This window comes from Pocillopora verrucosa, chromosome 11 (genome assembly GCF_036669915.1).
Source record: "Pocillopora verrucosa isolate sample1 chromosome 11, ASM3666991v2, whole genome shotgun sequence".
Classification (NCBI taxonomy): domain Eukaryota; kingdom Metazoa; phylum Cnidaria; class Anthozoa; order Scleractinia; family Pocilloporidae; genus Pocillopora; species Pocillopora verrucosa.
The window spans coordinates 5,106,683-5,123,693 of NC_089322.1; the positions used below are offsets into that span (position 1 = coordinate 5,106,683).

Genomic DNA, 17,011 nt, shown 5'->3' on the forward strand with positions numbered 1-17,011 from the left:
CAGTATTCTACTTTCAAAAATAGAAAAACACAAAACAAATTTTAAAATTCAGCCGCAGGCAAATCAATAATTATTATTCATTCTTTGTGAGTATTCAAAGAAGCAGGCTGCTTAAGGTCCCTAATACAGTCATCGGTATGGATGAAATCCTACCTTCCCTTTTCTTAGATTTTTGGGTGTTTTTTTTTTTCGGGTGATCTGTGGTGACATATATTGACTACTGACTCAAAGTAGTAGTCAATGAGTGTTAGGCGCATTTTTAACAGTCTTAGCCCGACCAGGAAGATTACACCTTAATTACTACAGCCTTCTAGAAACCTTACTTGACATTGTGCAATATGGCAACATGCGCGCGTGATTTTTTAGTAGTTTATAACCTGGCAATGAGCTTACTCATCAAACAATGTCGCTGGAAACGAGCTTTTTTCATAGCTGATGAGGATGATTGGCAGAGTTTTGAAGCCAGTAAGGTTTAACGAAGTCGCTTTGAAAAACTCTCACTTCGCTAGGCGATTTTTTTGCATAACCTTACATAGACTTGATAGGCATAGGAAAAAATGTCAACAAAACAACATTCATTTTGGGAGGGTCTCAACGCGTCATGGGCACACTCTTCCTTCGTGAGCACGTGGTGTCATAAACTGATCCTTTTCTTTTTTTATGCGAAACCTCGGTACTTTCACAAAATGCGAACAAGGTCACGTGAGTTACCAGTGAAAATTTGAAACGAATTGGAATTAATTGGTAAACACGAACTGTAACACTGCGAATATCCTCTGACTGCAAATATCCTCTGCGAATTGACTTCAGTAAAGGAAAGTACGCATTATTCCAATAATGAGTAGGATTGATTTTAGCTTTTGGTCACCTGATTGTATAGACCATAAGTTTCTCAAGTTTAACAATGCTTAACAAGCATAGCTAATGAGTTTTGAAATATATTGTAAAAAACCATAAAAGGTTTGAAGAAGCAATTTAACGGTGGTAATATGAAGCATCCGTTCAACGGAAAAGTACGTTTTTTTACTATGTATGGAATCACGATGATTAGGCAAGTTTCAGTTTCTCTAAGAAAATTAAAATCTCTCTTCGTGAGCGCGCAGTTTGTCATGACTTATCTTCTTATTGAGACTGGCGCTTTAAACAGACAAAGAAACAGATTATGGCCTTAGGAAAATATTTACCGTAGAACCCGCGGTGGTAACCAAAGATTTAAGTGAAGGGTATCTCGACCATGAAACGCTTGTGTACAAGTAGGAAAACGAAATTCTATTCGAATCTCATCGCGATCTCTAAATCGTTCGTTGAACTCTCCTGAAACAAAGTCTAGTTAATGGCTAATGCAGGATCATAGCCACTGGAAAATCCACGTAAGGAGGCACACCACGACTTTCCTTCAGCGAGGGCAGTCCACAACATAAAGAGACTCATTTTAGTTTTATGATCATCAATTTATCAAATTGCACGACACTCAATAACCTTAGTTAATGAGAAATAAATTAATGGTTTGAAGCCACAGAGATTTGAAAAAGTCGCCGTAGAACAATTTATCAGACCGTGCGGTAGCGCTTTTATTGCGTCGCTTGACAGACAACCGCTTTACGAAGGGCTTACGCTCGAAATGAGACTAAACTACATATGGCAAACTTTCAAGGATCGAAAAAGTCAAACCGGGCTTTGCCATTATTGCCTTACCTCGGCTACAGTTCACTTAATAACTAAAGCTGATTCAAAACTCCGAGTGACAAGAAAAGATTTTCAATCGTACTTACCAAGATGTTGACAATGTGGCTGATGCTGACCTGTGAGAAAATGAAACAATTAAAATAACGTTTTAAATTACAGTCGGGACGTTCCTCAACCTTCCGAACTTCCGCCCTCTCTGTGCAATTTTGGGTATCCAGAGTTCCCTTGTGCAATAAGGTTACTCCCTTCCCCAATCTAGGCTAATCGAAATAAAAACGAAAGTTTCAATTGCTGATAATTTTGATGTGTGTGCTCGTATGCCCGTCTAACGCGTCCCTTTAGGTTGAAATTTTGAAAACAGTTAGTGATCATATGGTAAAATGCTTATTGATGATGAGTTTGGTTTGGCTCTCGTTCATGAAGCAAGGACTTCGCATTTTCGGTCCGTAGGTCATGAGCCCGAGCCAAGTATTAGTTCCCGTCCGGCCCTACCACTCATCAAGAAGTAAACAGTATTTTTTGGTTTTGTACGTCACACTTTTATCAAAATGATGTAATGGAACATGAAAAAATGAAAAGTGTTCTTCTTTTTTATTCTTTTTTTTTATTCTTTTTTAAATAGGGAAGGTCAGGCTCATGTGTTGACCTCTTTGAAAGATATTTTCAAATATCTTTGACTGCATCCTCTGCGAAGATCGATCACAGTAAACTTAAGTTTCTTTCTGAATAACGGTAAGCTAATGATGATAATCGCTTTTGATCTTCGTGAACTTTTCACTTTAGCAAGTATGATTTGCGTGATCGCTTAAAAAGCTAAAAAAAACTGAGTGACTATATATTCGGTCTGGCAAACACACTAAGGTTTGAAAAAGAAACAATTTAACTGTTTACTATGAAAACGTCAAGCTTAGTGTTCATCTATTTGGAACGCTTTTGGATTTTTGCAGTTTCGAGATCGATCACATCGAGGTACAAATAAGCTTCTGTCTTCTGTGCGTGAAACTGGCAACGTTGTGAACTTTTCATTTTCTTGTGAGACTGTGACTTTGCATGATTGAGGACAAAAATAGTAACTGTTATAATGCATACAACAACAGACAGAATGTATCGAGAATTTGCTCGCAATAACTAACCACTTGTCTTACCTTTGAAGGTATAAATACAGTGACGGAAGGTTCGTCTGAAATCGTCCGAACGGGGAGTAGAATTATGGCAAAGCAAATGACATCAGGGAGAGGAGGTAGCTTGACTTTCAGTAATAAAAATAGTCAACTTGATAGGCACCAAGAAAAAATTTATCAAAACAGCATTCATTTTAGGAGGGTCTCAATGGGGTCATCTTCCTTTGTGAGCCCGCATTGTCATAGACTGACCTCTTATCCTATGCGAGACCTTGGTACTTTCACAAAAAGCGATGCAAGCTCACGTGAATTACCACATAAAAAATTATGGACATTGGAAAACTACAAACTGTAACACTGCGAATATCCTCTGACTTCAGTAAAGGAAAGTACGCAATATGAAATTCGGGGAAACTTCGTTTTCCAAGAGTACACGGTCATAGCCAAACAAGTCGCAATTCAGAGTTATGGGCTCATTATAGTAGAAGGAGGATCTCAAAATCAAAATCAAAATATATTGTATAAAATCATAAAGAATTGAAGAAAACGATTTAACGGTGGAAATATGAAGCATCCGTTCAACGGAAAAGTACGTTTTTACCATGTGTGCAATTACAGTGAATTTAAGAAAGTTTCAGTTTCTTTAAGAAAATTAAAACATCTCTCTTCGTGAGCGCGCAACGTCGTGACTTATCTTCTTATGTAAGACTGGCACTTTAACCGACAAAGAAACAGATTACGGCCTTAGAAAAATATGTACCGTAGAACCCGCTTCGAGTAACCAAAGATTTAAGTGAAGGGTATCTCCACCATGAAACGCTTGTGTACAAGTAGAAAACGGAAATTCTATTCGAATCTATCGCGATCTCTAAATCGTTCGTTGAACTCTTCTGATACAAAGTCAATACAAAGTCAAGTTAACGCAGATCACAGCCACTGGAAAATCACGTAATGAGGCAGCACGGATTTCCTTCAGCGAGGGACAGTCCACAACATAAATAGAGGTCTCATTTTAGTTTTATGATCATCAATTTCTCAAATTGAACGACACTTAATAACCTTAGTTGATGAGGATAAATTATACGGTATGAAGCCACAGAGATTTGAAAAAGTCGCCGTAGAACGAATTTATCAGACCGTGGTGGCGATTTAATCACCCCATAAACCGCTTTACGAAGGGCTTACGCTCGAAATGAGACATAACTACATATGGCAAACACAAGGATCGAAAAAGTCGTTACCGGGCTTTGCCATTAGTGCCTTACCACGGCTACAGTTACTAAATAACTAAAGCTGATAAACACCGAGTGACAAGATAAGATTTTCAATCGCACTTACCAAGATGTTGACAATGTGGCTGATGCTTTGAAAATGAAACAATAAAAATAACAAATTACAGTCGGGATGTTTCTCAACCTTCCGAACTTCCGCCCTCTCTGCGTTTTGGGTATCCAGATCCCTTGTGATTAAGGTTACTCCCTTCCCCCCTCTAGGCTAATCGAAATAAAAACGAAAAGTTTCAATTGCATAATTTTGTGTGTGTGCTCGTATGCCCGTCTATAGCGTCCCATTTAGGTTGAAATTTTGAACAGTTAGTGATCATATGGTAAAATGCTTATTGATGTGAGTTTTGATTGGCTCTCGTTCATGAAGCAAGGACTTCGCTGCGCTCGGTCCGTAGGTCATGAGCCCGAGCCAAGTATTAGTTCCCGTCCGGCCCTACCACTCAATCAATAAGTAAACAGTATTTTGGTTTTTTACGTCACAATTTTTATCACTAATGATGTAATGGAACATGAAAAATGAAAAGTGTTCTTCTTTTTTATTCTTTTTTAAACAGGGAGCGTCAGGCTCATGTGTTGACCTCTTTGAAAGATTTGATTTTCATCATAAGATCGATCACAGTACAACTTAAGTTTCTTTCTTTAAACGGTAAGCAACATGTGCATGATAATCGACTCCTTGTCTTCGTGAACTTTTCACTTTAGTGGGTATGATTTGCGTGATCGAGGCCAAAAATGCTAAAAAAAACTGAGTGACTATATATCGGTCTGGAACGTCACACTTTACTAAGCATGAAAAATGAAACATTTTACCCTGTTTCCTATGAAACGTCAGGCTTAAGTGTTCATCCCTTTTAGAACGCTTGGATTTGCATGCATCACGAGATCGATCAGATCGAGAGTACAAATAAAGCTTCTGTCTTCTGTGCGTGAAAACTGGCCCGTTGTACTCATGAACCTTTTCATTTTCTTGCGAGTGTGATTTGCATGATCGAGGACAAAAATAGTAACTGTTATAATGCATACAACAACAGACGGAATGTATCGAGAATTTGCTCGAGAATAACTACGTCACTTGTCTTACCTTTGAAGGTATAAATACAGTGACTGATTTATGGCAACAAGCAAAAGATATCAGGGAGGGGAGGTAGCTTGACTTTCAGTAATAAACAATAGTCGACTTGATAGGCACAGGAAAAATTTTATCAAAACAGCATTCATTTTAGGAGGCTCTCAATGGGGTCATCTTCCTTTGTGAGCCCGCGGTGTCATAGACTGACCTCTTATCCTATGCGAGACCTTGGTACTTTCACAAAAAGCGAGCAAGCTCACGTGAATTACCAGTGAAAATTATGGACACTGGAAAACCACGAACTGTAACACTGCAAATATCCTCTGACTTCAGTAAAGGAAAGTACGCAATATTAATATGCCTCAATGTCAGTAGGATTGATTTTAGTTTTTGATCACATGATTGGAGAGACCATCAGTTTCTCAAGTTAAACAATGCTTAACAGGCATAGCGAATGAGGTTCAAATATATTGTATAAAATTATAAAGGTTTGAAGAAAACAATTTAACGGTGGAAATATGAAGCATCCGTTCAACGGAAAAGTACGTTTTTACTGTGTGCAATTACAGTGAATTTAAGAAAGTTTCAGTTTCTTTAAGAAAATTAAAACATCTCTTTTCGTGAGCGCCGGCGCAACATCATGACTTATCTTCTTATGTAAGACTGGCACTCTAACAGACAAAGAAACAGATTACGGCCTTAGAAAAATATGTACCGTAGAACCCGCCGCGAGTAACCAAAGATTTAAGCGAAGGGTATCTCCACCATGAAACGCTTGTGTACATGTAGAAAACGGAAATTCTATTCGAATCTATCGCGATCTCTAAATCGTTCGTTGAACTCTTCTGATACAAAGTCACGTTAATGCAGATCACAGTCACTGGAAAACCACGTAATGAGGCACCACGGATTTCCCTCAGCGAGGGACAGTCCACAACATAAATAGAGGTCCGATTTTAGTTTTATGATCATCAATTTCTCAAATTGCACGACACTCAATAACCTTAGTTGATGAGGATAAATTATACGGTATGAAGCCACAGAGATTTGAAAAAGTCGCCGTAGAACGAATTTATCGGACCGTGGTAGCGATTCAATCGCCCCATAAACCGATTTACGAAGGGCTTACGCTCGAAATGAGACATAACTACATATGGCAAACACAAGAATCGAAAAAGTTGTTACTGGGCTTTGCCATTAGTGCCTTACCTCGGCTACAGTTACTAAATAACTAAAGCTGATAAAAACCGAGTGACAAGAAAAGATTTTCAATCGCACTTACCAAGATGTTGACAATGTGGCTGATCCCTTGAAAATGAAACAATAAAAATAACGAATTACAGCCGGGACGTTTCTCAACCTTCCGAACTTCCGCCCTCTCTGTGTTTTGGGTTTCCAGATCCCTTGTGTTTAAGGTTACTCCCTTCCCGCCTCTAGGCTAATCGAAATAAAAACGGAAAGTTTCAATTGCATAATTTTTGTGTGTGCGTGTTTGTATGCCCGTCTATCGCGTCCTATTTAGGTCGAAATTTTGAACAGGTAGTGATCATATGATAAAATGCTTATTGACGTGAGTTTGGTTTGGCTCTCGTTCATGAAGCAAAGACTTCGCAGCGCTCGGTCCGTAGGTCATGACCCCGAGCCAAGTATTAGTTCCCGCCCGGCCCTTCCACTCAATCAATAAGTACACAATTTTTATCACTAATGAGGTGATGGAACATGAAAAGTGTTCTTCTCTTTTATTCTTTCTTAATAGGGAACGTCAGGTTTATGTGTTGACCTCTTTGAAAGATTTGATTTTCAACACAAGATCGATCACAGTACAACCTAAGTTTCTTTCTTTAAACGGTAAGCTATATTTGCGTGATAATCGAATCCCTGTATTCGTGAACTTTTCACTTTCTAGTGGGTATGATTTGCATGATCGAAGCCAAAAATGCTAAAAAAAACTAAGTGACTGTATTTGGTTTGGCACGTCACACTTTACTAGAGATGAAAAATAAATCATTTTACCCTGTTAAATGTGAAACGTCAGGCCTAAGTGTTCATCCCTTCTGGAACGCTTGGATTTGCATGCATCACGAGATCGATCAGATCGAGAGTGCAAATAAAGCATCTGTCTTTAAAGGGTGTGCTATCTGTGCGTGAAAACTGGCCCGTTGTACTCATGAACTTTTGATTTTCTTGCGAGTGTGATTTGCATGATCGAAGACAAAAATAATAACTTTTATAACGCATGCAAAAACGGACGGAATGGATCGGGAATTTGCTCGAGAATAACTACATCACCTGTCTTAGCTTTGAATACAGTGACCGAAGTATGGCAACTAGCAAATGACATCTGGGAGAGGAGGTAGCTTGCCTTTTAGTAATAAACAATATTCAAGAGGAGAGAGGTGGGGGAAATGGACTGCACTACAGTTACGTTGTAGGATCCGTGCATCCAGAAGACACTTTCCTAAAAAACTCGCAATGGCATTTCCCGCTGCTTTTACCTTTTCGTTTCGCATTTTGTAATTAACTTTCTCGACATAAATCTTACTGACCATCTTTGAATGAACAGTTCATTTTTCAAAGCTCAATATTTGCAAATTCTTACGTTAAAGATTCAACTTTTGTTTATGGTAATAACAAACTACTGAGGATGGGCCGATACCGATACCGCCAGTGAGTCTACGTTGCCTTAGGCACCGTTGACTCGAAAATGCGAAACCAGCGATACCGAGGTCTACTTGGAAAATATCGGTACCAGCAAAAAACATCGATACTTTCGGTACTGCACGGGATTTGCCCGCGCTTTCTCACCCAAGTGACCAACCACTAACAAGGAGCCCTGTCCTGTATTCAGGAGGGCCTACCAAAATCGTGGTATCATTTAGTGATTGTGTACTGTTTTATTATTGTAGTTGATGACTAGAATACGGTATCACTTCATCCAGTTTAATAAAATTTGTTATGGAGTTTACACATGACCCTGTGGCTCGCATTCCATTAAATCACATTGATAAACGCGTTGATAAATCAGTCGATTGATTTATTGAGTGATTTGGCTGATTAACTGACTGAATTAGAAAATCAGTCCGTGGGAGACAAGAAAAACCGCTGCGGGTACATGTAACTGCCTCAGATTCGAGTAAGAATTCCTCGCCAACATTTGAATCAACTTCCGACAGCTACCTATTGCACTGTATATCTTTTCCACCGGGAAGTATTGGTTATCCTTTCATACTGATAGATCAAGGCAAAACTCGACCGCAGGCTTTCCGAACTTCAGTCCCCAATCTTGACACAAAGTGATCTGATCAATACAAGGTCATTGAGTCCTCGAAAAGTCTTGCCAGTTCCTCTTCCCCTGGGGCTCCGGCAGGGGCAAGTTTTGTCACTCGATGCTGAGGCAATGTTCCCTTGACAAGCGCTGGAATATCTTCAGATTTATACCCGAGGGCTGCAAGCCCGTTATCTACCCCTGTGCTGTACATGAAATCACGGAGCGTGTCGGAGAGAAGTAAACCAGCGTCTGCAAGCTTTGCGTTAGATATGTCTGCGCCTTAATGAGAAAAAAAGGTGTCAGGCTAAGTAAGTTTGCGAAGAGGATGGCGGGAATGGACCACAGCATAAGCAAAACGAGATAGAAGATGAAAACAGTTCGCAAGAAATATTAATCAAACAGCAGAATTACCCAACAAAAACTCTAAGATATTCGAAAAAAATACTTCCTCTAGCAGCGGCAGGAAAATGCTTCTCGCACTGTGGATTGAAGTCAGTGGTGAAAAACCAATGCAGTCCTGTTTTCAACCTTTCACACGCTACCCCATCGCCGATATAGCTTGCCTTATTAGAATCAATATCAGTATCTGAGTAATTGCGCGCCTAACCCTTGTTATCAGTTGGGTGACTGGTTTTGGGTTGGGGAAGGCGTGCAGTTACTAAAATACTGACATTGATTCCCTTTTACAAGTACAACGTTTTTAATTTAAGAGAACTTATTGAATGACATCATTTAATTTACCGAGAATCTGCGCAGCCTCCAAATGTCTCTCGGGACAAGAGGGTGCAGTGAAGCGGAACACTGCTGGTGACGTCATTATTACGGACAAACCATGAGGCTGACGAATAAAAACATAACGCACACAGCAATAAATGTGTTATTTCCTCATAAAATATCAATCCCTTTCAATGTAGATTTGGGAAGAGTATCGTGAAAATTATCACCTGATGATGAAAGCTTTGAAAATGTAATTTTGAGGTTGAGTTGCAAGATAGCGAAACTGCGTGTTGTGTTCGCAACAAAATAAATTTTTTACTCACCACAAGAGGATGATCGACCTCATAACCTTTGGCTTTGTAGGACTTGACGAGGCCGGATATAGGATATGACATTCCATGACTGCGCAAAGGGGCAAAACACCTTAATTAGTTTTTCTCCTCATTTAGAATTTTAAAAGCAGGAAGCTGGATACCTAGCGACGAAAGACCAACTAAAGACGGGATTCTAGTGGACTGCACTTAATGAAAATGCAAGAAAGAAGCCAGAGGAAAAAATTCAGGTTTTGACGGGATTCGGACTCGTACGACTACCACCTGAGCTACGAAGCCATCTTGTTGGCAGCGAGGCAAACTTTGGTGGTTTCTTCGTTCCCGTAAAAGAACGAACATTAGTAATTTTGAATTGAGGTGAAGTGGAAAAGTTGCGCATAATTACCGAGCCGCGTAACGAAACACTGGTTTGGTGCAACGTAACGCAAGATAGCAGTCAGTGATTTGGGGCGATTTCTGATTGAGCCTCGTAAACCCAGAGTCAACGTGATCTCAACAGCCAAGCAGAGCAAAAGTGAAATATCATGAGCAGCCAATGAGGACAAAAATTGATAAGAGAAAACTGCCTGAAGCGAGGGAAAACGCAAGTGACAAAATCACGTTTGGTTTAAGTTTTATCGGCGTTTCATTGATTGTTTACCCAGTAAGGAAGCCATTTTGGAAGTTGACTGTTTTTCTAAAGACCCTCGTATAAAGAAACGTAGATGTTACCAAAGATGAACCCCGGCATTTCCAAATCCGACACCAGCGTAAACACTTGCCAAGTGCATATTGGACCGTGCTTCCAGGTCACTTGCGTCCTTAATTGATCTATTGAAGGCAACAAAAGGTTACCTGAGAACGATTTTCAGTCGCGTGTCCGCTGTGCTGACGTACGCGTTTGAAATAAACCACACCAATTACAACAGTCAATCACAACTAATATGACATACAATATGAACCAATCAGAACTCAAAGCGCGCACGTGACCCATGCCAAGCGCGGAAAAATTGAACGGGCGCTGTGATCCATTCGTGTGGTATGAAACGTATTATCGCAAAGTCGAAAAAACTCTGAACAATTTTTGGGATACTATTTAAGAAAGAGGGCATGAGGTTCTGTTTTTTAATTTTTTAATTAGTTTCCGGTTTTTTCCCTCAAATTCTTCCGCATTTCATTTTCGGTATAACTATCCTCTCCGTTTTTGGGTACTTTTCGTTTGAAAGGCCGTCGGTTTTCGGTTGTCGTGAAAAATTAATTAAGCTCAGTGGTATTACGGTCTTAATTGCAAGCCTCGGCGGTTTTTTCGGTCCTGGAGGGGATTTCGGCCAACTTCTTGGACAAAAACCAGGAGTATAAAGTATTAGTATGTTACCTTTTCAAATATTTGGCGACAATACCGAGAGCGTGTTTGGACCAAACATCACTGACAGGGTTACTGCCCTGGTACGCTGGCCGCATGTTGGGGTTTAGAGGGCGTGGTCCTCTCTTCTGATAAGGTATGGCTGTGTATGACTCGATAGCATGACTATAAAGAACAAACAAGTTAAGAAAATGAATAGGTAAATACATGAAAAAAACAGCTATAAGGATAAACACATAATCACATGATACCGTAGTTATAAGCCCCTACGGGTAATCCCCAACCTTCCACCCCTTACCATTAAAAGTCCTAACATTTGTAAGCCTTCTTTAAGTAGACTATCCAAAAGGATATTTTCTCACGAATCCCAGCTTTCTGAACCGTCTATACTTTACGGCTGTTCACCCAAAGTTATCAGCCCACCCAAAACTCCTTACAAAATCACATAAGCCCAAAGATTATATTATATATTATATTATATTATATATATTATATTATATTATATATATTATATTATATATTATATTATATTATATAGATTATATTATATTATATATATTATATTATATTATATAGATTATATTATATTATATATATTATATTATATATATATTATATATATATATTATATTATATTATATAGATTATATTATATTACGATATCCCTTTATAACTATAGTATTTCTTTAGATCTCAAGCAAAAGTTGGGGACTGTGGATTCTTTGGTAAATCTTACCACAATACATCATAGCCACTGTTAGCTGTTAACCTCTCAGGCATGTGCAGGGTATGTAGTGGATCCACAATACCTAGCGTTGGACGTATGGCTCTGTTTGCAATGCCTGAAAAATGACGATCAAATAGACAGCATGTAAGGTGAGGAAAAATTTTCCTTACGTTGCGCGCAGTGAAACATTTGATCTCGTTGTAGCTCAAAGATTGGATATCGAAAAACCAACACCAAAAATAACCGAACGGCTAGGCGGAATAAAGGTGGAATAATAAAGGTGATGGACTTCGTCCGTGTCTGTTTAACATATAGATTCCATGCATCTCTGTTTAACCCGTTAGGTCCCACAAGTGATTAACATGGACCTTCTCCCTGTAATATCCATACATTATTCTGCAAACAGGTATTGGGAAAACTCTATCATATCAGGTAGAAGTTGTTACCTTGATCTAACACTAAATTCTCATAAATTATTTACAAGGAAATGTCCAGCAGCTAGAGGGGAGAATTAACAATCAGATCTTGGGAGTTAAAGGGTTATTTAACAAACAGATTCCATGTTGCTGTGCATCTGTCCAGTAATAGATCACAGATGACGTGTACGATCTAAAAAAGAACAAAAAAGACGCAGCCGATTGTGTGATGTTGCTAGCACATTCTGAGTCTTTTGTGATCTATTGCGGTGCAGATCCACGGCAACATAGAATCTTCGTTTTATATTATATGAAAAATGGCATCGCTGGGTCTGTCCTCCAATAGATCATAAGTATAATATTATAATTAATATAATTAATATTATAATTTAGCTTATCATCAGTTCTAGATCACAGATGACGTAAGAGTGTGGTAAGAACAAAAAGCAGCACACGAGAGGAAGCAATCCAGGATTGCATATTGCATTGGTTTTGCTTTCCCTTGCTATGTGACTGGTCCAAAAAAACTCGCTTCATCCTCTCCACCAATCAGATTCAAAACTAACCCAAATCGTAAATTGGCTACTCGCGTTTTCCCGCGCTTCAGGCAGCTGGTTTGTTTTTCCTTTCCATTCTAATTGGCTACTTGCGCTATCTTCCTTTCTCCTGATTGGCTGTCGTGATTACGTTTTACGACACGCAAACGTTATGTACTCAAAGAAATGCGCTGAAATTGTAATACCTGTTTTTGCATTCATGGGCTCGTAGTCAAAAATAGCCACTCCTGTCGTTTCACTTCCTATAACAAGTTATTAACAAAAGTGTATCGTTAAAGAGAGAGGATATACAAGACTGTTTGTTAAAAAAAGCTTCAACTATGAATGATCTTAAGATAAAGTCTTCAACTACAAAAATGATTTGAACCCAGGAGTAACATTTGATTGTGTCGTCTGATCGTCCGGGTCAGAGGAGTCCTGGAAAGGACTGTTGTCAATGGTTATGACAGAAGTTTGCTTGACAACCTGTGTGGAAGTCATCATCAGAAGTCAAGGATGACTTCCACTCAGGTTATCCAAACATCAGTCACGTCTACCAGCTGCAGTCCTTCTCAGGACTTCTCCCATTCAGACAATCACACCACATGAATGTCCCTTCAAACAGTTCTTGAGTAAGGAGATTTCAATGCTGTTTAAGTCTGCCTTCCAAAGCCTTACCTTTGAGTTTTAAAACCCAAAATTATCCCCAGGGTACTAATGATGGCAGCTCCATAGATGTGATTCACTGCTCTATCTGGAGGTTGGTAAGGGAGGGGCTGGAAGGGTAGGGGGCTTCAGGTATCTCACCACTGACAGAATTTTTGCACTCAACCCTCTCTGAAATTTTGGATCCACCCAGGAGTAGTATTTAATACAAAACCCCCTACCAATTAGCAAATCATATAACTTTCTGGTTATGAATCCAACAGCAATTCAAAAATAATCCAATTTATTTACCTGTTCCAGCAGTAGTTGGGACTGTGGATTAAATCACACATCCTTAATCAGCAATTAATTTTAAACCAAGATAAAAAATATTAATTTAAAAGGGAAGGTTTGCTTTTCAAAAAAAAACCTATTAGCTTGACTTACATATGGATTTTAAAATAGCATAAAACAATGATTTGACTGAAAGTATACGGCCGAAAATTGATTTTTAAAAAGGGTTTAAGTCTGAGTCTGTGGGAGTTTTGAGCTCACAAATTTGAGTAAGCAAGCCTAAAGAATAGGCCACCTTATTAAATTTTTTTTCTCAGGTGAGCAGACTCAAGGTCTGGGCAAGATTGGCCAAGTTTCTTGTTCTGTAGGCTTAAAAGTGAGTAATGTTAGATGTACAGGACCTGGTACAGAATTTTTAATCCAGTCAGATAATTAAAAGTAAAAAAATATAAATAACATCCTTACTCATATTTAGTCCACTCACTTGCTATAAGTGGTTTTAAAGGCTTGTCAATAGGCATTCCTTTACCAACAGGTGCATTTACAAAATCCAGGAAATCATTCTCTGGATGGCAGAGATAAAGGTTGGCTGCTTTGGCAGTGTCAATCACAGAGCCGCCACCGATGGCCAGGAAAGAATCGAAATTACCCTGCCTGGCAAAGTCAATGGCAGCCTTGAAACTGGAGAAAAAAAAGGAAAACAAGAAATACTGATAATAATCAACCAGAGAACAAAATTGGTCTCCAATGAATCTGTAGGATAGTTTATCTCACAGACACTTGTCCACTGATTAAGTGTTACTAATTATCAATGAATTTTTTTTATTAATATTATCTATAATAGTTAGCTGAAAGAACACTTACCTGGAGTCAGTTGGCTCAATTCTAACTTTGTCAAAAAGTTCATATTTGATTTTGTTGGTTTCAAGGGATTTGATGGCTTCCTTGACAGGAGGCAGAGTCACCAGCTAAACAAAAATATCCTCTCTTAAAATCATTTTCACTTCATGTTCTTATCTCTATTTAAGTAAAAATACCCTTTCACAGCCATTTGCTGATCAAGATCACTACACTATTTTTCTACTTTAGTAATCAAAATCGCTTTTAAGTATTGTACCATGTAAAAATTTACAAAAATCTATTGACATCATACTAAACCTCTGGATGGATAGTTTTTTTCCCAGTTATATACTTCAGGTTTTGCTTGTATTTTGCTAGAAGTCTCCAGTTGATTTGATAAAAACAGTTGATGTCATTTGGTGAGGAGGTTAAATTCATTCCCAAATCTCTTATTTTGAATAAAAAATTGTCAAATGATAAACTTTGGTTAATGTTCAGTTACCCTCTTCTAATGAAATCAATTCTAATTAATTCACTTACACAAAATATAAAACATACCAGTAATAGGACTGAGTGGAGTCCAATTCAGTCTGCAATCATCATGTGATTAACAAAATTGGACAACTACAAAGCAGGAGTCCGATTTGTCAATCACAAATATGATTACAAACAGAGTTGGAGGACGTGAAGTCCTGTTACAAATTAATTATAACCATTACAATGACCAAAAACAACAAATACATTTGGGACAAATATATCTCTGGTAAAGACAATGATTATAGTAAAAAAGTCCTCCATTTTAACAATTCCCCAGTTTGTTTTCAGGATAAATGGTTGTTGCTATGGTTATTGTGAGCAATACTGTTATTGGTGGGTTAAACTGAGTGGACTTAGTGCAATTGACTGCTTCATTTGTCCCATTACAGGTGTCCAATTAGAGCCAACTGTCTGATTACACTGTGCGATTACAACTGTAAAGAATGATTAGTGAAGAATAAAATACCTGATGCACCAATCACATTTGAGGAAATTATAACAGTAATGATTAATTTATTTACACAAAAAATAATACTGAGCATAACCTATTCCTGTACCTTTTGATCTGTGATCACACAAACATTCTTCAACCCACGGTTTTCAAAGTCCTGTTCAAAACAACACAGATTGAATCATATCTTTGCAGTTATATCAAGTACAATCATGCTCCCGAAGAATTCTGTATTTCAGTATAATTATTCTTAGTTCAAAGCTTAATCTGTCTGCCTTTCTTTACAAACAAGTGTCTCAGGGAGCCATAAAAGGGTCATGTTAGAAAATAAAACAATTACATATAATTTAAACAAAGGACATACAGTAAAAACACAGTATTGGTGTGTAATTGCAATAAGCAACAGCAAACTCACCATGCCAACTTCCCTAGTAACTCCTTCTCCATACCTAATGCTAGAATTTGCCACCTGGAAATATAACAAAAAAAAACATATAAAAAATTAAGACAAAAAAAAATCAGGTAAGTCATTTCTCAAGCCATCTGAGTGTGACTAGCAATTAATTTCTCCCTACAGGGTGATGAGAATAAAGGAAATTATAAAAAACTAAAGAATTTCTTCATTGTTAAACAAATTCTTATTGTCAGTACCATAAAATATGTATGCAAAATAGTATGGAGATTATGCAAACTGATCCAAGGGTGTGAGGGGTTAATGTAGCTGCTCATTTAAAACTTATCACAGCTTACAAAGCATGAAATGACTTGGAATATTGCAATGGATGGGAAAGTACTTCCTTGCCCTGCCTCAAGGCATTTCTTCAGGTTTCCCTAGGAGTTTTGCTGTTACCTATTCAAAACAGGTGCACTGATAAAAGCTCTGAGTGACTTTTGATTGGGTATCTACTTCTCCTTATATTCCCAAAGGGCATACAATCACAAAAAGTGGCACAAAATAAAATTTTACAAAATTTTGTTAAGGTTTCACTTAAGTATAGTGAAGTAAACTAATACACCGCTCAATAAATACTGTAAGGTTTTTGCCAACCTCAAAAGCACATTCTGGCTCCACATGATCTTTTGCCGCAGATGATAGTCTTGGTACTAAACAAAAAAAAGACAAAAGAAGAGGAGGAGGAAGAGGATCAAAACAATTCACAGAGGAAGCGGGAGAATGAGTAAATCGGGCAATTTCTTGATGCAGAACTTTCACATTCCTTAAACATGAAATTACATAGCGAGATTGAAAATAAAAAAATAAAGGCCGAGAGACCCAAGGATAGGCTTGCAAACCTGGTGAGAAGTTTTGAGAGTGAGCAGGGCATCTGCATCTGCAAAAATAGAGCAAAATTAAATGTTTCCGATCCTTCTGAAAATTTAGATTACAGAGACACTGAGGTGGTAGCCTTTGAACAGGTTCCAGCCGGAGAGCCTGTTCACATGCTAGGGGGGGAGGGTGTTGCAAAACACACCCCCATCCCAAATTTTAAGTCCAGTCGAAGGCTTTCTATACCTCTCGCCAAGATAAACAAAATTCTACAGACGTATCATTACGTTATCAATACGAAAGTGATGCTCACGATGCTGTCGCAACAAGCCTCATCAAACGTAACGCTTGCTCACGAAGGTTCATCGAAGCCATTGCGGAATGCTTTGTTGATGTTCTTCCAAGCGTTGTAAATAGAACGATCTTCGAAAAAAGACTGAGTTCGAGTTGGTTCGAGTACCAAGATGGCGGTTTCGG

General features: G+C 38.4%; 1 protein-coding gene across 1 annotated transcript; it reads right to left on the bottom strand.

The window, feature by feature from the left end:
• Positions 1 to 8,087: 8,087 nt before the first annotated feature.
• LOC131795265 (hydroxyacid-oxoacid transhydrogenase, mitochondrial) lies at positions 8,088 to 16,985 on the bottom strand. The gene is made up of 15 exons (XM_059112825.2): positions 16,848 to 16,985; positions 16,561 to 16,598; positions 16,316 to 16,371; positions 15,683 to 15,736; positions 15,374 to 15,424; positions 14,304 to 14,407; positions 13,924 to 14,120; positions 13,458 to 13,478; positions 12,707 to 12,763; positions 11,558 to 11,663; positions 10,834 to 10,986; positions 10,191 to 10,289; positions 9,471 to 9,549; positions 9,172 to 9,268; positions 8,088 to 8,709 (listed from the first exon to the last, which is right to left on the bottom strand). The coding sequence occupies exons 1-15, from the start codon at positions 16,907 to 16,909 to the stop codon at positions 8,465 to 8,467; spliced, it is 1,419 nt and encodes a 472-aa protein (XP_058968808.2). The 5' UTR covers positions 16,910 to 16,985; the 3' UTR covers positions 8,088 to 8,464.
• Between the last annotated feature and the right edge of the window lie 26 nt (positions 16,986 to 17,011).